Source organism: Drosophila novamexicana, unplaced genomic scaffold (assembly GCF_003285875.2).
Source record: "Drosophila novamexicana strain 15010-1031.04,08,12 unplaced genomic scaffold, DnovRS2.1 tig00001810-arrow-arrow-pilon, whole genome shotgun sequence".
NCBI lineage: Eukaryota > Metazoa > Arthropoda > Insecta > Diptera > Drosophilidae > Drosophila > Drosophila novamexicana.
The window spans coordinates 1,803-23,272 of NW_020824894.1; the positions used below are offsets into that span (position 1 = coordinate 1,803).

A 21,470-nucleotide genomic window follows, 5' to 3' on the forward strand; every position below is an offset into this window, starting at 1 on the left:
GCTGCTGCTGCTTCTCCTCCTTCTTCTTCTTCAGCTTCAGCCTCTTGGAGCAGCGAGCACGACTGAGCTCTGGCTCTGCCTTTGGCTCCGCGCTTCGCTTACGGCTGCCGCTCAACACGCGTTTTTTTACTCTTTTTTTTTGCTCGCTGCCTTTGGTCTATTTCTTTTGTTTGTTTAAAGTTTTCTGCACATACATTGCCGTAGAACGCTGCAAATACGACTGCAGTTTGCTTGTTGGGGGCTTATTAAGATTGCGTTATATTTGATTCTTGTTACGGCTGCGCTCAGCTGCAGTCACGCACACGCACAATAACAACAACAAAAAAAAAGAGGAAGGAAACAATAAAAAAAAGTTAACAAGCCGAAAACACACGTAACATACGTTCGCAGCGCACGTCGCACGCTAATAAAATATAATTTATCGATATATTGCAAGTGACGAAAATACTAATTTGGTATTTGCGAAAATCCGTAAAAAATACTAAGTTATTTTTTTTTATTATAAATTATTTTGTTGAATGAGACTGAATGTCTTCAGTTGAGCTACTAAATATAGCTCTTGTTTTACATACACAAAAGATTTGAGTTTTCTTCAATACAAATATAAAATACTGAATCACACATCTATCGATATAGTTAGACCGCGTACCTATAGTATTGTGGTTGCCAGATAGTCAAAGGTTTCTGTAAATTTATACACCAAAGTTGAAGATTTCTAAAATTGCTAAATTTTACACATATTTCGGTATCTTTTGATACAGAACCTAAAACAAACGACGGGTATTTTCCATTGTCTTGCCAACCCAAATTTAGCCTATTTCAATTATCGATTGCTTAACACTACGATAATTTTGAAAATACTATGTTAAATGACTGTCGCGTTCTTAGAGATGCGCAAAACGCGTATCGATTATTTTTTCGCAGCACTAGCGTTTTGTTGTTGCGGTCGCTTTGCCAGTGCGGCGGTTTATATTTATTAGCTATTACTCAGATTAAAAAAGCAGTCATTGTTTTTCGGGCTTAATCGGCAAAATGTGCGCGCCAAGCAATTACACAGAAACAACGTCCGTTCAATGAGCTACAGTACGGAAAAAAACACTCGCACAAAATAAAAAAAAATCAATTTGCAATATTCGTGCCGCCGCTCAGCCCGCCATCGCCGCCGTTGCGCCCCTTCATAAACACGCAGAGCAAAAGAAAAATCTACAAATAAAGCGATTACTCGTTGGTGTCTCCTGGTAAAGACAAAAATCGATCGATATCTGTTACAACTAATTGTAGTCAATGGTAAATTATTTTGTTGTGTTTTTTTTTGTTGTTTTTTTTTCTGGTAGTGTTTTAACAAAGTTCGTTTCGGGTTTGGCAGTGGGGGAAGACGAGGAGTCGCGCAGACTATAAATCGTTTGTACGTCGCCGGGTGTGAGGTGTGAGACGAAAAGAGAGCAGCAAAAAAAATATAGCAAGGCAAATACCGAAAAATATACATACATATGTACATGTACACACACACACGTGCAGTTTAATATATGTGTGCATTGAATTCAATAAAAATCGCAAATATTAATGAAATTTGTTGTTGCTGCTGCAGCACGCCAAGGAAACATTGAAACTTTTGTGTATAAAAATAAACCAAACAAATCGGCGCCGACGTTGCCACAGCTAGCAACAAGAGAACAGGCAGCGAATTAGCAAAGAGAGCGAGAGCGAGCATCCGCCCAGAGTGCCCCGTTCCCAATTCGCCCCGCAAGAGCCGCGCGCACCCATAACGTAAACGCCTCTGCTCATCGGGCGTCATCGATATTCGCGTTGGGTTTGTTTACGCGCGGAGCGTGCAGACGAACACACCCTGTGTGCACTTCAACAAGGAGAGGTCAGTCAGCGCCCGATCCCCTCCCGCCCTGTTAAACATTGCGTGTGTGCATGTCGGTTGGCGCCTTATCGTCCAACACACAGTAACGCCAATTGGCCGCGGACCGCTCCTGCAGCGAAAAGACAAACAACACGCCATTACCATTGCCATTGCCAGTTCCTCTTCCTTGCAAAGTAGGAAGCAGCCATTAGCGTTTTTTGTGACCAACAGCATGGTAAGTAAGACAGACAGACACAGAGAGAGAGAGAGAGCGAGAGAGAGTGTGTGTGTGTATGTTAAAGAATCAGCGAAAGCTTTCTAACGGACCTGCACCTGCAGCTGCGTGTGTATTAGAATTAGCAATTTTTTCCGTTTGTCTATGACTATCATTCGCCTAACGCAAGGCCGCCGACGATGCCGGCCCATAATACATGTGCACCAGTATGTGTGTATGTGTGTGTGTGTGTGTGTGTGTGTGCGTGCGTGCGTGGGTTGTGCCCTAGTGATGTGATTTAATATTAATTGAATATTAGTGCGAGCATATTAAATGATGGAATATATATGTATGTATGTATATATATATACACACTTACATGCATGCGTAGAATAAGGTGCGACCCTGCGAGTTTTGGGGTTGTTTTTGCATTGGAGTGTTTTATGTTTATGTATGCGTTTGCAAGTTAACTCCTACTCAATTAGCCTTCAGTGTGTCTCTATTTTGAGAAGAAAAAAACCCAATTGGTTGCAACAATGGAATTTGGAGTTAACGGAATGTTTTTAATGCGAATGCATTGGCAACAATTATTACGAGCTTAAAAAAGGAATAGTATAAAAACAAATTGAAAATACAATAATTTTCTAATAGACAAATAATGAAGAATACTGTAGTAGGGAGTGCTCGACTGGAAGCTACCCTTAGTTTCTTAACACTAATTTTTATTGTTTTTCCAAACATCCAAAAAAAAAAAAAAAACAAACGCATGCCTCTTCTTGCCTTAGCCCAACACTGTCGAACATGTTTTAGTCATTTACTTGTGTTTATTGTCCGAACTGTATGAATTTATTAGAGCATAAATATGGCATTCAAATGTGTGGAGATAACAAAGCGCAAAGTGAAACCTCCAAAAATGCAAAAAAAAAAAAAAAAAAGATGTTAAACTTTAGGGGAAATGGTGAGGTATCCATAAAAAAAATGTTATACGAGCGTCTACGTGCCAAATTTTCTGTTTTTAGCACACATAAGCTGCGAGATACGGCTGAAAAACAGGACATCAATATGATTATCGATTTAAAAGGTTCGATATCGATAAATATCGAAGTAATCTCGGTCTTGAGACTCCAGCTCTAGCAGCAAAAGCCAGAAAAATCTGGTTTTCATGGAAAATAAACGCAATTGTCAAAACTAAATTGGGCAATTACGAGCGATTTTAGGGGCATCGATGCTCTATTTTTTCTTCTTCTTCTAGTTAATCGATTATTGCGACGGACACACGCACTCGAACCGTTTGCTGAGTGTGTGTGTGTGCGTGTGTGTGCGTTGTTGTTGCTTATATTACAAATATTACTTAGGCTTTATTTGTAGTTATAATTAGCGTACCTTGATTGTGTACGCGCTGACGCTTATCTAGCTATATGCACACACACACACACATATGTATAAATATATATATAATGGGCAGTGGGTGTGTGCGCGTGTATGTGTTTGCACAACCTACTGCGATAACGGGGGGCGGCCTCCTGTACTCGCTAAATGTACCCGCAGCGCACCGGCAGCGCGTGACAAAGTCAACGACAACAACAACAACAACAACAATAGCAGCAGCAGCTTGTAGGGGTAGGGGTAGGGGTAATGGCCCACTGTTGGACACCTGTTAGCCGCCCAGAAAGGAATGTTCAATAACGCAACTAGAGCCCTCAATTGTCTCTCTTTCTTATTAGTCACAAGTGCATAAATATAAAGAAGAAGAAAAGCACACACTCACACACACAGACACGCACACACACTCACAGATATACAGTGAAAGCTCGTTTAACGGAACAGCTCAAAATCTTGTTTTTATTAGTGTACAAATCAAACCTAATTGGACTATTTGTTTATTCATTTAATCTTTAATTATAGCAATTTGTATAAGTTTTGCGTGCGTGTGAAATAATTAATTTGTTTTTATAATAATTTTGATTTATTTGATCAACTATCTAAGCAGAACATTCGAGTTTTTACTGTATGTGCATGTGTGTTTGTATTTGTGTTTGTATGTGCCGGCATTTAATGCACAATTGAATCAAAACGGGCCAACACACAACTTCATAATCAACGTAGCGGCCGTTGTTGTACTTTGATAACGTATTTAATTTATTATTACGACCGCCGCACTCACTCATACATGTGCGTCCGTGTGTACACACATGTACAATAAACCCGCAGCCTGCTTCACGCACACACACGCACACGCAGAGTCACAGACGCACAGGCACTCAGCTAAACGCTGGCTCACTCTCTCTCTCTCTCTCTCTCTCTCTCTCACTCACTCACTCCCTCGCGCTTGGCCGTAGCCACTCGCCATTTTGTGCGGCTCTCTCTTCGCCGCCGCCTCAGTGTAACGGCTGCCTTCGAAGTTTAAGCTTCGAAGCTCCCACAAAAAAAAAAAAAAAAAAAAAAACTCACACACACACAAACTTCAACGAACGAACTTACAAATCTGAACGAAACGCGCGAAAATTGAACGAAGCAACAACAACAAAGCACACGCAATGGATTGTTAAACAATAACAACAACAACAAAAACAAAAGGCTAAAAAGTGCACGGGTGGGTAACCGAAAGAAACATCAAACTCGTAACTCGAACAAAAAAAAAAAAATAATAAAAAAACAGTAAAGTACATATTCATAAAAAAATAAGTACATTTGAAAAATCTCGCACATGAGTGCAAATACAAGAGCGCGGCAATCGCGACGGGGTCGTCGATATTCGCCGTCAAGTACAGCACATAACAATTATTTAGGTACAAACATGTGCACCCAAAATGGACTCAAGTCTCTCGGTTTTCGACTTCGATTTCGATTTCGAACTTTGTGTTCTTATTGGAGTTGAGCACGTGCCGTTTGTGACACGATCACGCACGAGCTAACACGATTTAGAAAAAATGTCCTGCATATTAAAACAGAAACGTTTCAAATTTCTAAACAGAAGTTAATTATTAGATCGCGTTAAGTTAATTGAGCACAAATAAAGTCAAGACATCTTAAAACTAACAAAAATATATTTTGATATTGTTTAAAATTCAATTGTTATCTAAATTTCTTGTGATTTGTGTTTTTGTTATTGTTTTTTTTTTTGTTTTTCGTTGTGAACATAAACAAGTTAAAATATATAAAAATTGCAGTTGAATTTGAACCAGCGACCTTCCAACTGCTAGTTCGACGCGCAGGCACGTAAGCCACACGGGCGCATGACGTCACGTTCTCGTAAGGACAAACGTATCGTATTACGAAATTGTGTATCGTGTCGTGTTGAACAAATCGAAAGCCGAGTCCATCTCTAGTTCTTACCAGACGCACTTAGAATATATATGAATATATATATATATATATATATATATATAGCTTTACGATAGTTGGATTTATGGGCCGCAGGTTGTTTAATTGCTCGCCCTGTAAATTACAGGTATTCAGTTTTTATTGTGCCTCCGGGGAATTCCAGTTGCAATTGCGCTTATGCAATATCTCGATATACTATATATGTTGTTTACAACTAACAAATAGTTATCTGGACTGCATACAAATTTTCGAATACATTTTTATTCCGTGCGAAAGTGCTTTTCATTTGAGAACAACAATGCACAAAAATCACAAAAATCACAAAAAAAACAAAAAATTAGTTAAAACAATGAGTGCATCAGTGGCCTGTACTCAGTGAAGCGTCTCGTTGTGTATACCCTGCATTCGAAGCGAGCATACAGGGTATATACATTTAGCATAAGCCATTTAAGCAGCACCCTTTTGCACCTTACTCAAATGCTAAATAAACTCAAAGTTTATCTGAAAGTCTTCTCAGAATGAGAGTCAGACTAGTTGTTTGATTAGGAAACTATTGAGAGCTGCGAGTTGAAGAGCAGAGTCTCTAATTAAATAATCTTATCTTATTAAAGCTTATCTGCTAGAAAACCTATTAGATAATTGAATTTAGTTTTCAGCAGCTTGTGCTTTAAGACTATCCGAAATGTTGTGAATGATTCAAAGTATGCAATTCTTCTGCTCCAGGAAGTTTTCAAATCTTCAGAATGACAAAAGAATCGATTGATAAAGGAATCGAACCAAGAATTTTGATCAAATAATCTTGTTAAAAGAGTCTATATATGGCGTGAAGTATCTAGTACAATTGAGTAAGCCAAGAGCTATTCTAAACTCACAAAATAGTTGGTTATAGAATTAGTTAGAATCGTGTGTCAATATATATTTGAGAACTGTGCGCAATGTGTGCCAATGATTCATGCATTGCTCCCATCGGATGCCGATGAAAGCAAGCATCCACATATATTAAAACAGAAAAGCAGAAAGTAGACCTTTAGATTGTTATACAATTGCGGCGGGCACAACAAGCACTTCAACAATTCAGGTAACAATATAATTAATGATTAGTTTCAGCACTCGAATCGCTCAGCTGGAAAAGTTTAATGGATAACGAAGAGTACAAAAAAAAAAAAAAAAAAAAAAAAACAGAGAGAATAAAACAATAGCAACAAGTTTTCGAAATCACAAGTCATAAAAACGTTTATAACTGTTCTGTGATAACGGTAAATTTCGCGCACAAGGTCACACTTAATCGGCATATTTCGTTTCGAATTCTCAAGTGGTTTAAGCACGCGCGTCATTAATTAATCAAACATGTACAGGGTATGCGTCAAGTCGAGCTAACGCAATCGTGCACTTGTTGCTACTCATTTAGTTGTTGTTTAATGCACAAATGCCAAGTCGCTTGTTGGAATTATTTCTGGTTCGCACTTTGAATGGGTTTGTTATTTTTACTTGTATTCGTATTTTTGTTGTTGTTGTTGTTGTTTTTTGCGCTTATCGCAAGTGATTCAAGTTCATTACGCCCCCGATGAAGAGAGCAACAACAACAGCCGACAGTCAAGGGGTGTTCTCAAAAGGGGATTGTGTAAGGGCATGAACGGGAAAGGGTAGGGGAGGTGTGGGAAGGGGAGGTATATGCGACATTTGCCCGGCTATCTGGCCGGAACTGAGGCGCGCTGAGACGTCCGCGAGACGAGAGTTTGAGTCATGTGAATCATCGGCGCGAGAAGTGAACCGAACAGCGGCTGCAGCTGAAGCTGATAAACTTTGACTCGAACGTCAAACTACGTACTCGGTACTCAATTTGAATGGGGTTTTTTTTTTTTTTTTTTTTCATTTTCAGACTTGTCTGATTAATTGTTGTGTTTAATACGAAAATGCACAATGTTGCTTGCAACATTTGTTTTGTTGAATTCCACTGAAAATGGTGAAAAATGGCCGCAAAACTGCGCTTGCCTGGCCATTTTCTAATTGGCTCTTTAACCCAACTGGCATTTAAGCAATGCTCGAGCAATAATGTAAACATTTTATGCCCGTGCATATAACTCTGCCTTTGCCGCGACAAGGCAATATTGGCGAATGCAAATCCACTGCTCGGGGTGAAAAAGGGGCGAAAAGAAAACAAAACAAAACAAAACAGCATGAAGACATTTTTGTTGCTTAATTGTAAAAACAAAAAATGCATTTGTAAAAGTGAAAGCATTTCACAAACACAATTTAATGTGTGAAAAACATAAAATAGTCCCAAGTTTAAAGCATCGCGCAAAGCCAGTTAATGCCATGAATTAGATTGGGGATTTCTAGTTCAATTTGCTGAATAAGTTCACTCGTTCATTTAGTTCACTCGTTCAGCTATTCAGTCGGTCATGAACTATTCGCTTAGTTCAGTTATGCAGTCAAATCAAAACTGAAAATCCCGCTATCTTTTATGTTTATTAAGAACTGAACATCTCAAGAGAATGTATCGTTCAGGAACGACTGAACTGCTGAGTTGCATACAATGTTCATGAGCGACTGAACGAGTATCAAGAATGTGTCGTTCATGAACGAGTGAACTAGATGTTCAGTAGTTCATTTTAATGAACCGTTCAATCGAACTTGGTCTGAACTAAACGACACAACTCTACCAGGAATACATATGTTCAATAGGCGTCATACGGCAATGCGAGTGCGACAACTAATCAGCATATTATATATAAATATATATGTGGGCAATTGCAAGATGTACATATATAGTTCTTGCCGCTTATCAGGCTGGCAATTCTCGAGTTATATGAGACCCCTCATAATCGTTATCGTAACGCCCAACAAATACCAAGTAATCGTCGTCGTCGTCTGAATTGCCAGCCAAATATTGGGCGAATCAAGCATTAGGGAACAGCCATTGCTGCCTTAGTATAATAATTGATTGATATTATCCATGATGAGCTCATAAGAACTATCACCTGGCTTGGGTCAATAAGAATTGGCCGCAGCCAAACAAAACAAACAGCTAGAGGCAACAATATTTAGGCATAAATCCATTTTTAAGACCCGACAGCTTGTTGCTATTTGCCAAATATTTCAATTAAGTTGAAATTTCCAAGGCACGATAAGCTCATGCTCCGCCTGATATAGGCCCAAATATATATCTCAACTTGTTTATATATAGCATAATACATGGGGCATAGATTTAGATACTTTGTGCGTTTTTAAGAACCTTAACCTCTGCCTGCTTTAAGATTCATTTCTTGAAGCTATAGCTCGGCCTTATATCAGGAATATCTCTCTCTCTCTCTCTATATATATATATATATATCTGCTGAGTTGGCAGCACCGTTTGCCTGATCCAGTTGTCATATTGGTAGAACAAGGCTTCGTTGGGTTACATAAACCTTGTGATACCCTGTTGAAAGCGAGTGCCCGTTTTCCGGCGTTTAGTCATGCCAGCCGAGTCATATTCCGTGCTATCGCCTAATGCACATAATGCTTCTGTATCAATTCGATTACTCGACGAAAATAAAATTCAATAAAAAACAAAAGCTGAAAATACCCACAGGCCTGACACATTTTTGGGGCTTTTTCTTTTCTCCTACGAGTCTATGCGGACTTTTATGGATATTACGTATTTTTCTTTTTTTGTTAATTGTTAATTGTGTTGAACTTGACTTGTACACTAATTGCCCCTCCCACCTACCCCTCCCGCTCCCCTTCAGGCTAAACCTTGTAGAAAGCGACAACAACAACAACAACAACAATAGACGCAATTATAATCAAATCGATGACATTTGAACTGCTTAATTATTGGATATTTGCACCCGCAGCGACCCCATGTAAATTGAAATATGTTTCGATGTGTGTGTGTGTGTGTGCGTGTGCAGATGTGGGCACATTCCAATGCCCCAATCTCGGTGCAAACAACAACAACTAGCTAACACAATCAAAACATTTGCAGCTGATCGAAGCTGAAATGCTCTATAAAAAAAAATATATATGAATATAATAAAATAAATATTGACAATAGAAAAGTGCCTCGGATTTGTACACAGTTTCGATTTGATTTAAAGAATTTCATTCTTTATACTAAAGAAGAAAAAGAAAAACGGTCTATACCCTGTTTTCCTCAAAAGAGTTTAAGGGTTTGGTGCAAATGTATGTAACAGGCAGAAGGAAGCATCTCCGACACCATAAAGTATATATATTCTTGATCAGCATCAATAGCCGAGTCGATCTAGCCATGTCCGTCTGTCAGAACCTATAAGTGCTAGAGACTGAAATTTTAGATATAGATGCTCCTAGTTCCCGCGCAGATCGAGTTTGTATCCGATAATCGATAACTTGCTCCGTTTCCAAGCAATCGATAAAAATCGATATCGATATCCTGTTTTTGAGGCAATTTTGGTAAATAATAAGAGCTAGAGTCACCAAACTTGACATGTAGCTTCTAAAATGGAATATATATGCATTTGGTGTTGAAAGAAGAGGGTTCAGGGTATCCCCTAGTCAGGAGCTCCCGACTAGAACCTCTTGCTTGTTTTATTTTGGCGAATAAAGACGAGTGCAGAGATTGTGCGTTAAACGATATGTTTGCAATATATATTGCCGCAAATATCGATAAATATCGAACATCGAATGAAAGTTATTAAAGCTCGATAGATATATCCCTAGGGGAAGAGCCTTATGGCTAGGTATACCACATCGTTTGGCATGACATATTAAAGAACCGAAAAGTTCAAAAAGATCGGACAATAAGCACCGAAGTTGCTTGAGAAAGGGCAAAGCTAAGCTAAAGATAACAGAGAGAAATAGGTGTCATTTTGTCAGAGCAGAGGGTATCTCATAGTCAATCACTTGCGGCTGTAGCACACGTAATTAGCTTTTTCTTTTCTTTTCTAGTTTGCCATGCGCGCACATGTGCTGCCGTTTCGGGTTATTAATCATCGCATCGATGCGTGCGCATATTTTTTATTGGGAAAATTGGAATGGAAGAGAATTATTATTGATCGGGTGGGGCTTTTCCAGGCAATGCCCAGACAGAGACGTGCGTGCATAGCGTATTGTTATATAATGCTTTGTCCGTGCCATCACATATTTAGAAGAACCCAAACACCCAACCACCCAACCACCCGCCCACACACCACCCCCTCCCAATTAAGGGTATCGATAACGGTTGGCCGAGTGCTTCAGCACTTCGTTTACGGGTTACGGGTTACGGCTTGCTAAGCACGCGATAAAGCACTTAACGCAGTCGTAAATTCTCTAAACAAAGTTGCTTTTTCCACGAAAAGCGAAAGAAACTTTGAACTGAACTTCTTTCTAGTAAGATCAACATCAGTTCAGATCTATGTTGTTCAAGTCACAGCCGAGCTCCTTTGGGGCATCGATCCACAAGAAACATGTCTGAAATATAGATATTTCTTTGAGTAAAATTCTCTGTTGGACTTTTGAAAGTTGAGGTTATTGTGTATATGATACAAACATGTATCTGTTGTGGCCATAAAATCGGAATAGAGCTTGCCTTTGTTCGGCATTATTAATAGAAATCCATATCATGCTTTTACGATATGCTAATCAAATCAAATCAATTGCCCAGACGCACTTCGTCATTTACAAGCCTTTGCTTCAAAAATTGCTTAACATTTGCACAAACTATTTGATCCTATAGAGCTGAAGTGGACTTGGGTTATATATTATTGTAGCATTTGTTTTCTTACTAATTCTACATCTATTTTAGTTCAACTCTCTGTTCTTAAGTTGAAGACAATTTTTATATTATAATATTTATTTATATCCATTTTTTTTTTAACACGAACACGAAGCTTTTTCAAACACGAAAGGCACGAAAAATATTGACCAAGGCACAGTCCAGCAGACATTTATTACCAACTTTTCAAAATTGAAAAACAGAAATGTCGCGAGCTGCATTAATTGCATACCATTTTTCTAGCTCAATATCTATTCAATTCTCTTATTTATTTGAAATTGTTTCGAAAGTCGTGTTCGTGTTCGACTTGCGTGAATCTGCACGAAATAGAGTTTTGCAGCACGAGCTTGTCGTGTCACGAACCAAAAACACGGCAAATGTCCATCTCCAATGCAGAGTATTGGGGTGCTAAGGCAAAAGAAAGACAAAGAGAGTGAGAGAGAGAGAGAGGAAGAGAGTGAGAGAAGAGATAAAGAGAGAGGGAAAGGGAAAGAGAGTGATATATATATATATAGAGAGAGAGAGAGAGAGATAGATATAGATATAGATCTAGAGATAGAAAGACAGAGAGAGTGAGAGAGAGGAACAGAGAAGAGAAAAAGAGAGAAGAGAAAAGAGAGGGTGAGAGAGTATGAGAATGAGAGAGGGACATAGAGCGTGAGGGAAGGAATGAATGAAAGATAGATAGAGAACAAGTGAATCACCGATAGAGAGAGTGAGTGGGAGCTAGAGGGAGAGTGAGTGAGAGATAGAGAGAGAGAGTGAGCGCCAGAGCTCTTAATATATTTGCTAACCGAATGATTCATACCCTTCCGTATCTTTGTGCCGTTGTGTGCGCTGTGATCTAATGGAGTTGCATCCGATTCTGATTGATTATTTTGCAGAAATGAGTGCCTCATCAGTGTGCGAGACGGCAACGAATTCAAGCGAATTATCAGCGGCAACAGCCAAGGGCAATAGTTGAACAAGAGAACGAAGAAGAACAACAAGCTGAGAGCGAAGAACAGCAAGTGCAACAAAACGAAACGAGCAGCGAGCTACAGTAAACACCGGCTAAGAGATACAAAAAAAAACAAAAAAACAAAAAAGTGCACAAAAACCAAAAACAAGCTAAGCAAATAGAAGCATCCTTCGCATCGAACGAAAGAAGTGCCCCAAAAACCAAGCGAAACGAAAACTAAATAAACAAAATATAAAACAATTGAAGAGCAAACATAAACTAAAATCAAAATCCAAACCCAAATCCAAATAAAATCCCAGGCACAGACGCACGCACAAAGCGAAGAGAAGCAAAAGAAAAACAGGCAGCCAGAGTCAGAGAGTACAGTGCACACTCGATATGATGAACTCGACAACGAAACATCTGCTGCACTGCACGCTGCTCTTCACTGTGATAATTGCCTGCGAAGTATTCTCCGGCGGTATTAAGATCGATGAGAACTCCTTCACCCTTGTCGATCCATGGACTGAGTATGGCCAATTGGCCACCGTATTGCTGTACTTATTGCGTTTCCTTACCCTGCTCACCCTGCCGCAGGTGCTGTTCAATTTCTGTGGCCTCGTCTTCTACAATGCCTTCCCCGAGAAGGTTGTGCTCAAGGGCAGCCCACTGTTGGCGCCCTTTATATGCATACGCGTGGTCACCCGGGGCGATTTTCCCGAACTAGTCAAGATGAATGTGTTGCGCAATATAAATACATGCCTCGATACGGGCCTGGAGAATTTCCTGATCGAGGTCGTCACCGATAAGGCGGTGCATCTGGCCCAGCATCGGCGCATCCGTGAGATTGTTGTGCCCAAGGAGTACAAGACGCGCACCGGCGCCCTATTCAAGTCGCGCGCCCTCCAATACTGTCTCGAGGATACGGTGAATGTGCTCAACGATAACGATTGGATCGTCCATCTGGACGAGGAGACACTGCTCACCGAGAACTCGGTGCGCGGCATTATCAATTTTGTACTGGATGGCAAGCATCCCTTTGGCCAGGGCCTCATCACCTATGCCAATGAGAACGTTGTCAACTGGCTGACAACCCTGGCGGACAGCTTTCGTGTATCCGACGACATGGGCAAGCTGCGCCTGCAGTTCAAGCTCTTCCACAAGCCACTCTTCAGCTGGAAGGGCAGCTATGTGGTCACCCAAGTGAGTACCTAAGGAATTCCAATTCAATTTAAATGCGGTTTCTCTAATATGGAAATTCTGGCAAAAACTTGACTTCTCATGCTTCACGTTAACTAGATTTCTATAAAAACGTTTCACAATACTTATCATACTTCAAGTTAACTAGATATCTATAAAAACGTTTTACAATACTTATCATACTTCAAGTAAAAGTAGATTTCTGTGAAAACGTTTCACAATACTTATCATACTTCAAGTAAAAGTAGGTTTATATAAAAACGTTTCCCAATACTGATAGTACTTCAAGTAAAAGTAGGTTTATATAAAAACGTTTTCCAATACTGATAGTACTTCAAGTAAAAGTAGGTTTATATAAAAACGTTTTCCAATACTGATAGTACTTCAAGTAAAAGTAGGTTTTTCCTATGGTAGTCATATGAGAAGCATGCTTAATATAGGAAAAGAGGATATATAGATGATATAGACGTTCAATTCGGCCGATTCCGGCATATCTTGTTGCCTGCAAAAGGCGGGTTAGAAACTCGACTGTTGACGAATCCAGATATAGATGCCTTCATAAGATCAGGAGCGCAGACTCCGAGCAGAATGATCTCTATAAGGCTTGTTATGATTATCATCGAGGAGTAGAGCAGATGGCGTTGCAGCCATTCGCTGGCAGAGACTACTGTAATAGATGCACATATATGTATTTAAATTGAATTAGCATTGCCTTTGATTTGGATATAGAGCATATACATACATAGATTTAATTTGTGTTTATGGCTTTTAACAGGTTGGCGCCGAGCGTTCCGTATCGTTTGACAATGGCATCGATGGCTCCGTGGCGGAGGATTGTTTCTTTGCGATGCGCGCCTTCAGCCAGGGCTACACGTTCAACTTCATCGAGGGCGAGATGTACGAGAAGTCGCCGTTCACGCTGTTGGATCTGCTGCAGCAGCGCAAGCGCTGGCTACAGGGCATACTCCTGGTGGTGCACTCAAAGCTGATACCGTTCCGGCACAAGCTGCTGCTGGGCATCAGCGTTTACTCGTGGGTAACGATGCCGCTATCCACATCGAACATCATATTCGCCGGCCTCTATCCGATACCCTGTCCCAATCTGGTTGACTTTGTTTGCGCCTTCATTGCGGCCATCAATATCTATATGTATGTGTTTGGTGTCATCAAATCCTTTTCACTGTACCGCTTCGGGCTGCTCAAGTTTTTGGCGTGCGTTTTGGGCGCCGTCTGTACGATACCCGTCAATGTGGTCATCGAGAATGTGGCCGTCATTTGGGGCCTCGTTGGCAAGAAGCACAAGTTCTACGTTGTCCAGAAGGATGTTCGTGTCCTGGAGACTGTTTAAGCGCCAGCGCGCACACACACACACACACAAACACACACACTAATTTAACTGTAATTAACACAAATCGAAAATCAATTAATCAAAATGCAAAAAACCAAATGAAGCAAATTAATCGCACAACAACAACAACAACAGCAGCAACAACAACAACAACATCATGATCTTTTTTATTCGTAAGCTTAAGTTGCACGCACACACGCACACACACACACACTCTCACACACACACTTATTGTTGTTACGTTCTAAAAAACACACTGAGAAAAATTTACTTTGGCCGCCCTTTTGCAACACTGTTAAAATTGCCAAAACAAAAAAAAAACGTTTATAATGCTAGAACAAATAGTTATATATATATATATTTAGTATATATATACATACACACACACACACACACACATGTGCTATACACTTGTCTTAATATATGCACACACACACACACACACACAAACTTAAAAAGAAAAGCTAAAAAAAATTCTAAGTTAATAATAAATTCTGCATTAAGTGTAATTTTTTTTATAGTCATTATTAGCGAGGTAGAAGAAGAAGCAGCAGCAGCAGCAACAACAACAACAACAGTAAAACGCTATAAAAAAAAAATATATATATATATATATATATATATATATGTTTATATATATAAAATGTGTGTATGTTTATATTGTATGTACTATATTATGTAGATTTATATGATTATCATTATTATTATTTAAATTTAAACTGTGTACATTAATGTATTGTAAATTGATGAACTGTTAAATATCATTCACACCAAATCACCAAAACAACAACAAACAACAAACAATCCACAACAACAACAACAACAACAACAACAAGCGCATAAGCCCTCGACTTTTATGTACTTACATATGTTTTATGTATGGCCCTCATTATGTATATACATATATATGTGCACACATATATGTATATGTGTATGTATGCACAGCCCGTATGCTTGCATATGCACACGCACGCAACATATACCAATACAAACAAACGACAACAACAACAACAACAACTATGAAGCCCGTCCCCGCGTCGCTTTAGTTTATCCAAAGGAGCAAATATTGCTTTTCATTTGTTAAATCATTTTGTATTTATTATACACACACACACACACACACACACGTACACCCAACATACTAAACTTAATGAGAACCGATCAAAGTTGGATATTCTTTAAACTAAACACAGACACACCCACACACACACGCGCACGGTGTGAATGATAGCTATCGTGTTTTTCAACACTGTTCTGGTCGCGGCCCCGTCGAATTTTTGCATTAATTTAATGTTTCTATATTTTAATTCAATTTTTTTTTTACTGTTATTGGTGCTTTGATGAATACGACACACACTCGCACACACACACACATACGCACACACTTGCATAGACAAACAGCCCAAAAAGCCGCCGCCAGCAGTTAGTCCATATCCCTTAAAAGCAACACACCCACACACACACACACACACACATACACCTACACACAAACACATTTAAAACTGTTTGCAAATGATAAAACAAAAAAAGAACCAAATACAAAACGATAATAAAATGAGCAACAAAATATCTATAATAAAAACAAATTAAATCAAATTTTTGTGTTTTTTTTTAAATAACATCCAAAAAGAGTTTGACGCTCTAGTTGCATCAATTAAAAATAGTAAATGTGTCTGGAAATTGTTTGGGAATAAATGTGGAATCGTTTGCAATGGACAAAAGTCAAATTTGTTTGGAAAACAGAAATTGTTGAAAATATTGAGAAATTATTTTCAAATACAATTTAAATAAAAGGCAATTTAGCTGCAAAACCAAAACAAAATTGTTTGCAATTCGGTTCACATTCCGGTTCACAGTGCAAACCAATAATTCGTTAGTTGGTTCAACTAAGTTTATTACATTGTTAATTCATCTTACATCTTTTAGTAATTGCAATTCGCCAAGTTCAATTTTACAGCCAATTTAGCAATATTTTTGAATTTTCAAATAATAAAAGCAAAACTAAATTGATCGAGTCAGCAGTGCATGCTTTCTCTTTCTTGCATCGCAATACGCTCTCTTTCATTCCTGTGCACACAGATTGAAAAATACAAATTACTTGACAATGCATTAATATTTTAAATAAATATAGAATATATGTACGTATCTCAACAGTTCTTGCAATTAAAAGTACATGAGCATAGGAAAACAGAACTAACTGAAATTGATAGTGATACACATTAACAACAACTTTCACTAAACACAATATTCAAAATACAAAACATTAACGTAATAATTTAAAAGTTCGAATCGGATAAGGAGCGGGACTCCGCTTAGAAGAATTTACTTTTAGTTGAGGGCGTATGCAGGAGCAGCTCCGAGTTTCTGTAAGAGAGAAATATCTGTATAAAAACATTGTTTGCGAAAATCAATTCTTAGTCAGACCTGGTCAGTCGGGAGTTACGCTTCTCCAGCACAGAGTTCGGGCTGGAGAGCGGCCCGGGATTCGTGTGACCTGTCGATTTGATCACATCCGCATCCGAATCCTGCTCGACTTCCGTGACGTCGCTGCTCACCGTAACTGTCATATTCTGTGCTGTGCTGGGCGTGGAGTTCTCCTTGTCGGCATTGTTGACTGGATTCTGGCAGTTGCCTCGGCACTTGCAGGAGCTGCTGCAGCCGCTGCTTGTCGAGAAACAGCCGCAACGCTTCGTGTTGCAATTTTTGCGGCATTTGCAGCACTTCGCTCCTTTGCGCGTCTCATCCGTTATCGAGCTCATGTCTATCGAGCCCTGCAGGCTGTTGTTGGCGGTGGTATTATTGTTGATGCTAGTGCTGCCGTTGGGATTGTCGCCCTCGCTAGCTGCTTCCAGCGTTGCGGTGTCTGAATGCGACTTCTGTGTGAATAAGAAAATGCGAGAATTAGACAAAGGAGTAGCGGAGTGGGCGACCTATAAACTGCACCCTGGGCATGGCACTTGCCTTGGAACGTTTTGTCAATGGCACCCAGTCGGGATCGCTGTCTGAATCCTCATGCCCGTCGCTTAGCACGCTATCGTTTAGAAAGATAACTTGCTCTTCGGCGGGCTGGGGCTTCTTTGTCGCTTTTTGTTTGGACTTGATGCGATCGAGCTCCTGCTGCAACGCCTCCTTGGTGCTGAGCAGCTCTTCGACTATTTTCTGGCGCTCCAGATCTTCGGGCTTTTGGGACTCAGCGCCACCCAGCGCATGCGAACTGCGCAGCAGCACCGCGACCTTCTCCTCGTAACTGCGCTGCTGGCTAGCCATCAGTTGCTCGTGCTCTCTCTCCGCCTGGCGCAGGCGTTTGGTCAGCTCCTCGTGCCGCTGCTGCGCCTCGTTCAGCTGGCTGCGCTGCTCATCCACCAGCACCTTCTGCTCCATGATGCCTTGTGCCTGTTCGCGCCGCTGCTGCACGAGACTCTTGAGCAGCTGCTTATTAATTGCACGCGACTCGCCTATGCTCTGGACGCTATCGCATAGCGCAGCCATGCGACTGTCTAGATCGTTGGAGCAGACCTTCTGCTGCAGATCCGCTATTTGGGCATTGCGCATCTCCAGTTCCTCCTCGAGGCTGGCCAGTAGCTGAGCCTGTTCTGCGTCTGGCTGCGGCTCCTGCTGCTGCTGCGCTCTAATCTCCGAGCAGTGGGCATTGATGATGGCACGATCCTCCATTAGCTGTTCCAGACTGTGCTCCGCGTCGATCAGCGAGAGAATTACCTCCAGTTCGCGATCCACCAAAGCATCCAGCTTGGCTGCACCCGGCTGATCCTTGGCATGACGCTGACGTTGGGCCTGCGCAGCTCTCTGCCGTTCCAGTGCATCCTTGAGCCTAAAAACAGAAAAGCAAAAGTTTATTCCTTCGTTCCTTCCTTCGAAGTATTGCTCCAGCGTTCAATTTGCAATTCAATTACCGCCTGTTGGTGGCCAGCGCCTCCTCGCACTTGCGCTTGAGCACCAGGCGCTGCTTTGCGTGCAGGGTCTGCTGGCGCGCCATCTCGCTCTGCATCTTGCGATCCTTGCTCTTGAGCTGCGTCAGCTGCTTCTCGCTCATCATTTTCCACTGGCGGAAGCGCTCGGACTCGCCGCGCATGGCGCGTATTAGCTTTACCTTTGACTCCTTCATGGCGCGTATCTCGGTGCTGAGGTTCTGGATCTTCTCGCGCTCTTTTTCGCGCATCTTTAACATATTTGCCTGCTGCACGATCTTCCGACGCATGTCGACAATCTCCTGCTCGAGCACCTGCAGCCGCTTGCGCCGCTCCTCGGCCAGCTTGGCGGATGTGTCCTTTTGCTTGGTGGTACGCAGCTGGTCCATCAGCTCACGTCGCTCCGATTCCAGCTGCTCGATCTTCTGCTCGCACTGCTTGAACTTCTCGTCGATGCCATCGTCTTGGAGTTTGCTAAAGTTGCGCGTGACGCGGTCGTGCAGCTCCTGCTTTATGTCCAGCTGGCGATTTATGTTGCGCAGTTCGCCGTTCAGATTCAGCTGCTTCATCGTGTGCTCCTCGGCGCGCGACTGCATCAGCTCGTGCGTCTCCTCGCTGCCAAAGTTGGAGTCCTCGCTGCTGCTGCCGTTGCTGTTGCCACCGTTGAGGCATTCCTTGCGATGCGCCTGCAGCGCGGTTTCCGTCTGCTGCAGCTCCTCGTCCACGCACGTCACAAGCTGCGTGATTTCGCGCATCTGCTCCTGCCACCTCGTATCCAGTAGCTGCTGTGACTGATCCGGCTCGTGCTGCACACCCTGCTCTTCTGCCTTGGGCATTGCCGTCTCGGTCAGTTTCGACTTCAGCTCGAGCACGTGCGCTTTGAGCTTGTCGTGCGTGACCTCTGCTATGTGGGCACGCATCTCATTCTCGGCCAGATCGATGAGTGCCTGGTGCAGCTCCTGCTGCAGCCTTTGATTCTTCTTTTCAATGCGAGCGTTCGCCTGCTGCAGCTGCTCCAACTGCTCGTTAAGGCGCTGCTCCTTCAGCCCTGAGGAGCCGTTCATACAGGGACCGTCAATGCCAAGGCTATTGCCATCGCCACCGCCGCCGCCGCCGCCACAGGCTAGCAGCTTGACGCGCAAGTTCTGTATGATGTCCTTGAGCATCATTACCTCAGCCGCATGCGCGTCCACATTCACGATGGGCTTGTTCTTGATCTGCAGTGCGCGATCCGCGTACCTCAATGTGCTGAGCGTCTCGGCGACGTTGTAGTCCGCGGGACTGACACAGGCAATCATAAGGGTAATCGAATTGCCACCCAGCGAGTCCTGCAGCAGGCGTGTCAGCTTGGACTGGCGATAGGGCACATAGCCCGCCGTTTGGCCAGCTGCAAAGGGAGAAATAGATAAGTGTGATAAGCGTGATTCTTGCCTCTGATACAAGGCATCCTATTTTACTTACAGCCCAGCACATTGATGACGTTGCCCAGCGCGAGGAGGCCCTTGTTGATGTTGACGCCTTCCTTGAAACGATCCCCACAAGCGAGCGTCTTTGAACACCGCTCAGAGCCCGCCAGATCCACCAGGCTGAACTTGGAAGTCGTCACTGTCTTTCTAAATAATCAATGCACTTTAGGAACTTAAAGGGAACTGAGATTGGCCACTCGACTACTCAACTTACTGGCCAGTCTTTCTGGTGGTGACAACAGTCAATGTGAAGATAGCGTGCGAACGGGACGACGTCTCATTCATAGCTGTGGCGGCGACTGCGCGGCCTGAGGAGCCGCGCATCAGTTGGTCGGTGACATGCTTGGCGTGCTTGACCTCGACCTCGGTGAGTCCCGGCAGGACAATGCGGTTCTTGTCCTCGCGTATGTCTACAGTGCTGTCCTCGCGTTTGTTGGGCGAGAACAGGTCGTAGAACTGCTCTTGATACAGTTCCACAAAGGAGCAGGTGATTTTGAAATGGAACTCCTCCTCCAAGGCGGCCGTCTCCTCAAAGATTTCGTGCACTGCACGCGGTATCACGCCCACATTGTCATCCATGACCCCATCGAACGCAGTTCCCATCGTGTAGGTCTTGCCAGAGCCCGTCTGGCCGTAGGCGAGTATCGTCACGTTGTATCCATGGAGCAGCTTCTTCAGCTTGCTCCGCACACACGTCTCGTACACATTCTGCTGCGAATCGCTGCTGTCGAACACGTAGTTGTACGTGAACGAGTCGCTGCCATTCACGGTCACCTGAGGAATCCCATCCACGGGGCGCTGCACGGCAATGCGGCAGCCGCGCTCCACCTCCGACTTAACCAGCGGGCGCACGCGCAGAGCAACGGCCACAGAGTCTGACATGGTTTGACGCTACAATCGGGCACTACAATTGCAAAACAAATATTATCAGTGGAATTATTGTTAATTATTGTTTATCTGGCGCTCACCTGGAATGTCTCTCAATTTGAGTATGTTTTATTTCCACTTGCACTCGCCGAGATGCTGCGACTTTAATAAAGAAAGAAACATTCAACACTTAATTGCCACTTATATGCCTAGCTCCAAGTAACTGCACACTTATAATTGAATGCAAATATGCATAAATAAATCAACTGCTGCCGTTCACTGATCGCGTCTAAAACAATTCGAAAAATGGTGGGACAAACGATATTTTTGCGGCAGCGGCGTCGGTGCCAGTGCAATGGTCAGTGTGTACACACACGCATAAAATAAATGTGTGCAGCCAATGACGATCACTTCTATCGATAGTTCTGGTTCATCGCTTAATTCAAATGCAACGGAATGTGTCAACTTAAAAAAAGTCAACAAAAACGTTTGAATGTTTATAAAAAATATCAATGCATTTTTCAAAACGTTTTTACAAATGAACTAAATAATTCAGGTCACTGTGTTCATACTGATTACTGTCTAATGTCCAAAAGCAAAGAATGAAAGTAAAATGT

At 42.1% G+C, this 21,470-nt stretch overlaps 2 protein-coding genes across 4 annotated transcripts; one reads left to right on the top strand and one right to left on the bottom strand.

Annotated features, from left to right (window-relative positions):
- The first annotated feature begins 977 nt into the window (after window positions 1-977).
- On the top strand, window positions 978-14,947 carry LOC115768484 (beta-1,4-mannosyltransferase egh). 3 transcript variants are annotated; one of them, XM_030713067.1, is made up of 3 exons: window positions 978-1,238; window positions 11,991-13,249; window positions 14,022-14,947. In XM_030713067.1, exons 2-3 carry the CDS (start codon window positions 12,446-12,448, stop codon window positions 14,592-14,594), a joined length of 1,377 nt encoding a protein of 458 aa, XP_030568927.1. In that variant the 5' UTR covers window positions 978-1,238; window positions 11,991-12,445; the 3' UTR covers window positions 14,595-14,947. The 3 variants fall into 3 exon arrangements, with proteins under 3 accessions (XP_030568927.1, XP_030568925.1, XP_030568926.1); XM_030713065.1 differs by lacking the exon at window positions 978-1,238 and adding an exon at window positions 1,541-2,084; XM_030713066.1 differs by lacking the exon at window positions 978-1,238 and adding an exon at window positions 4,493-4,656.
- Window positions 14,948-16,525: 1,578 nt separating this feature from the next.
- LOC115768485 (chromosome-associated kinesin KIF4-like) lies at window positions 16,526-21,365 on the bottom strand. Its single transcript, XM_030713068.1, has 7 exons — window positions 20,955-21,365; window positions 20,201-20,890; window positions 19,982-20,133; window positions 18,506-19,907; window positions 17,556-18,423; window positions 17,019-17,470; window positions 16,526-16,958 (listed from the first exon to the last, which is right to left on the bottom strand). The coding sequence occupies exons 2-7, from the start codon at window positions 20,866-20,868 to the stop codon at window positions 16,907-16,909; spliced, it is 3,594 nt and encodes a 1,197-aa protein (XP_030568928.1). The 5' UTR covers window positions 20,869-20,890; window positions 20,955-21,365; the 3' UTR covers window positions 16,526-16,906.
- Window positions 21,366-21,470: the final 105 nt, after the last annotated feature.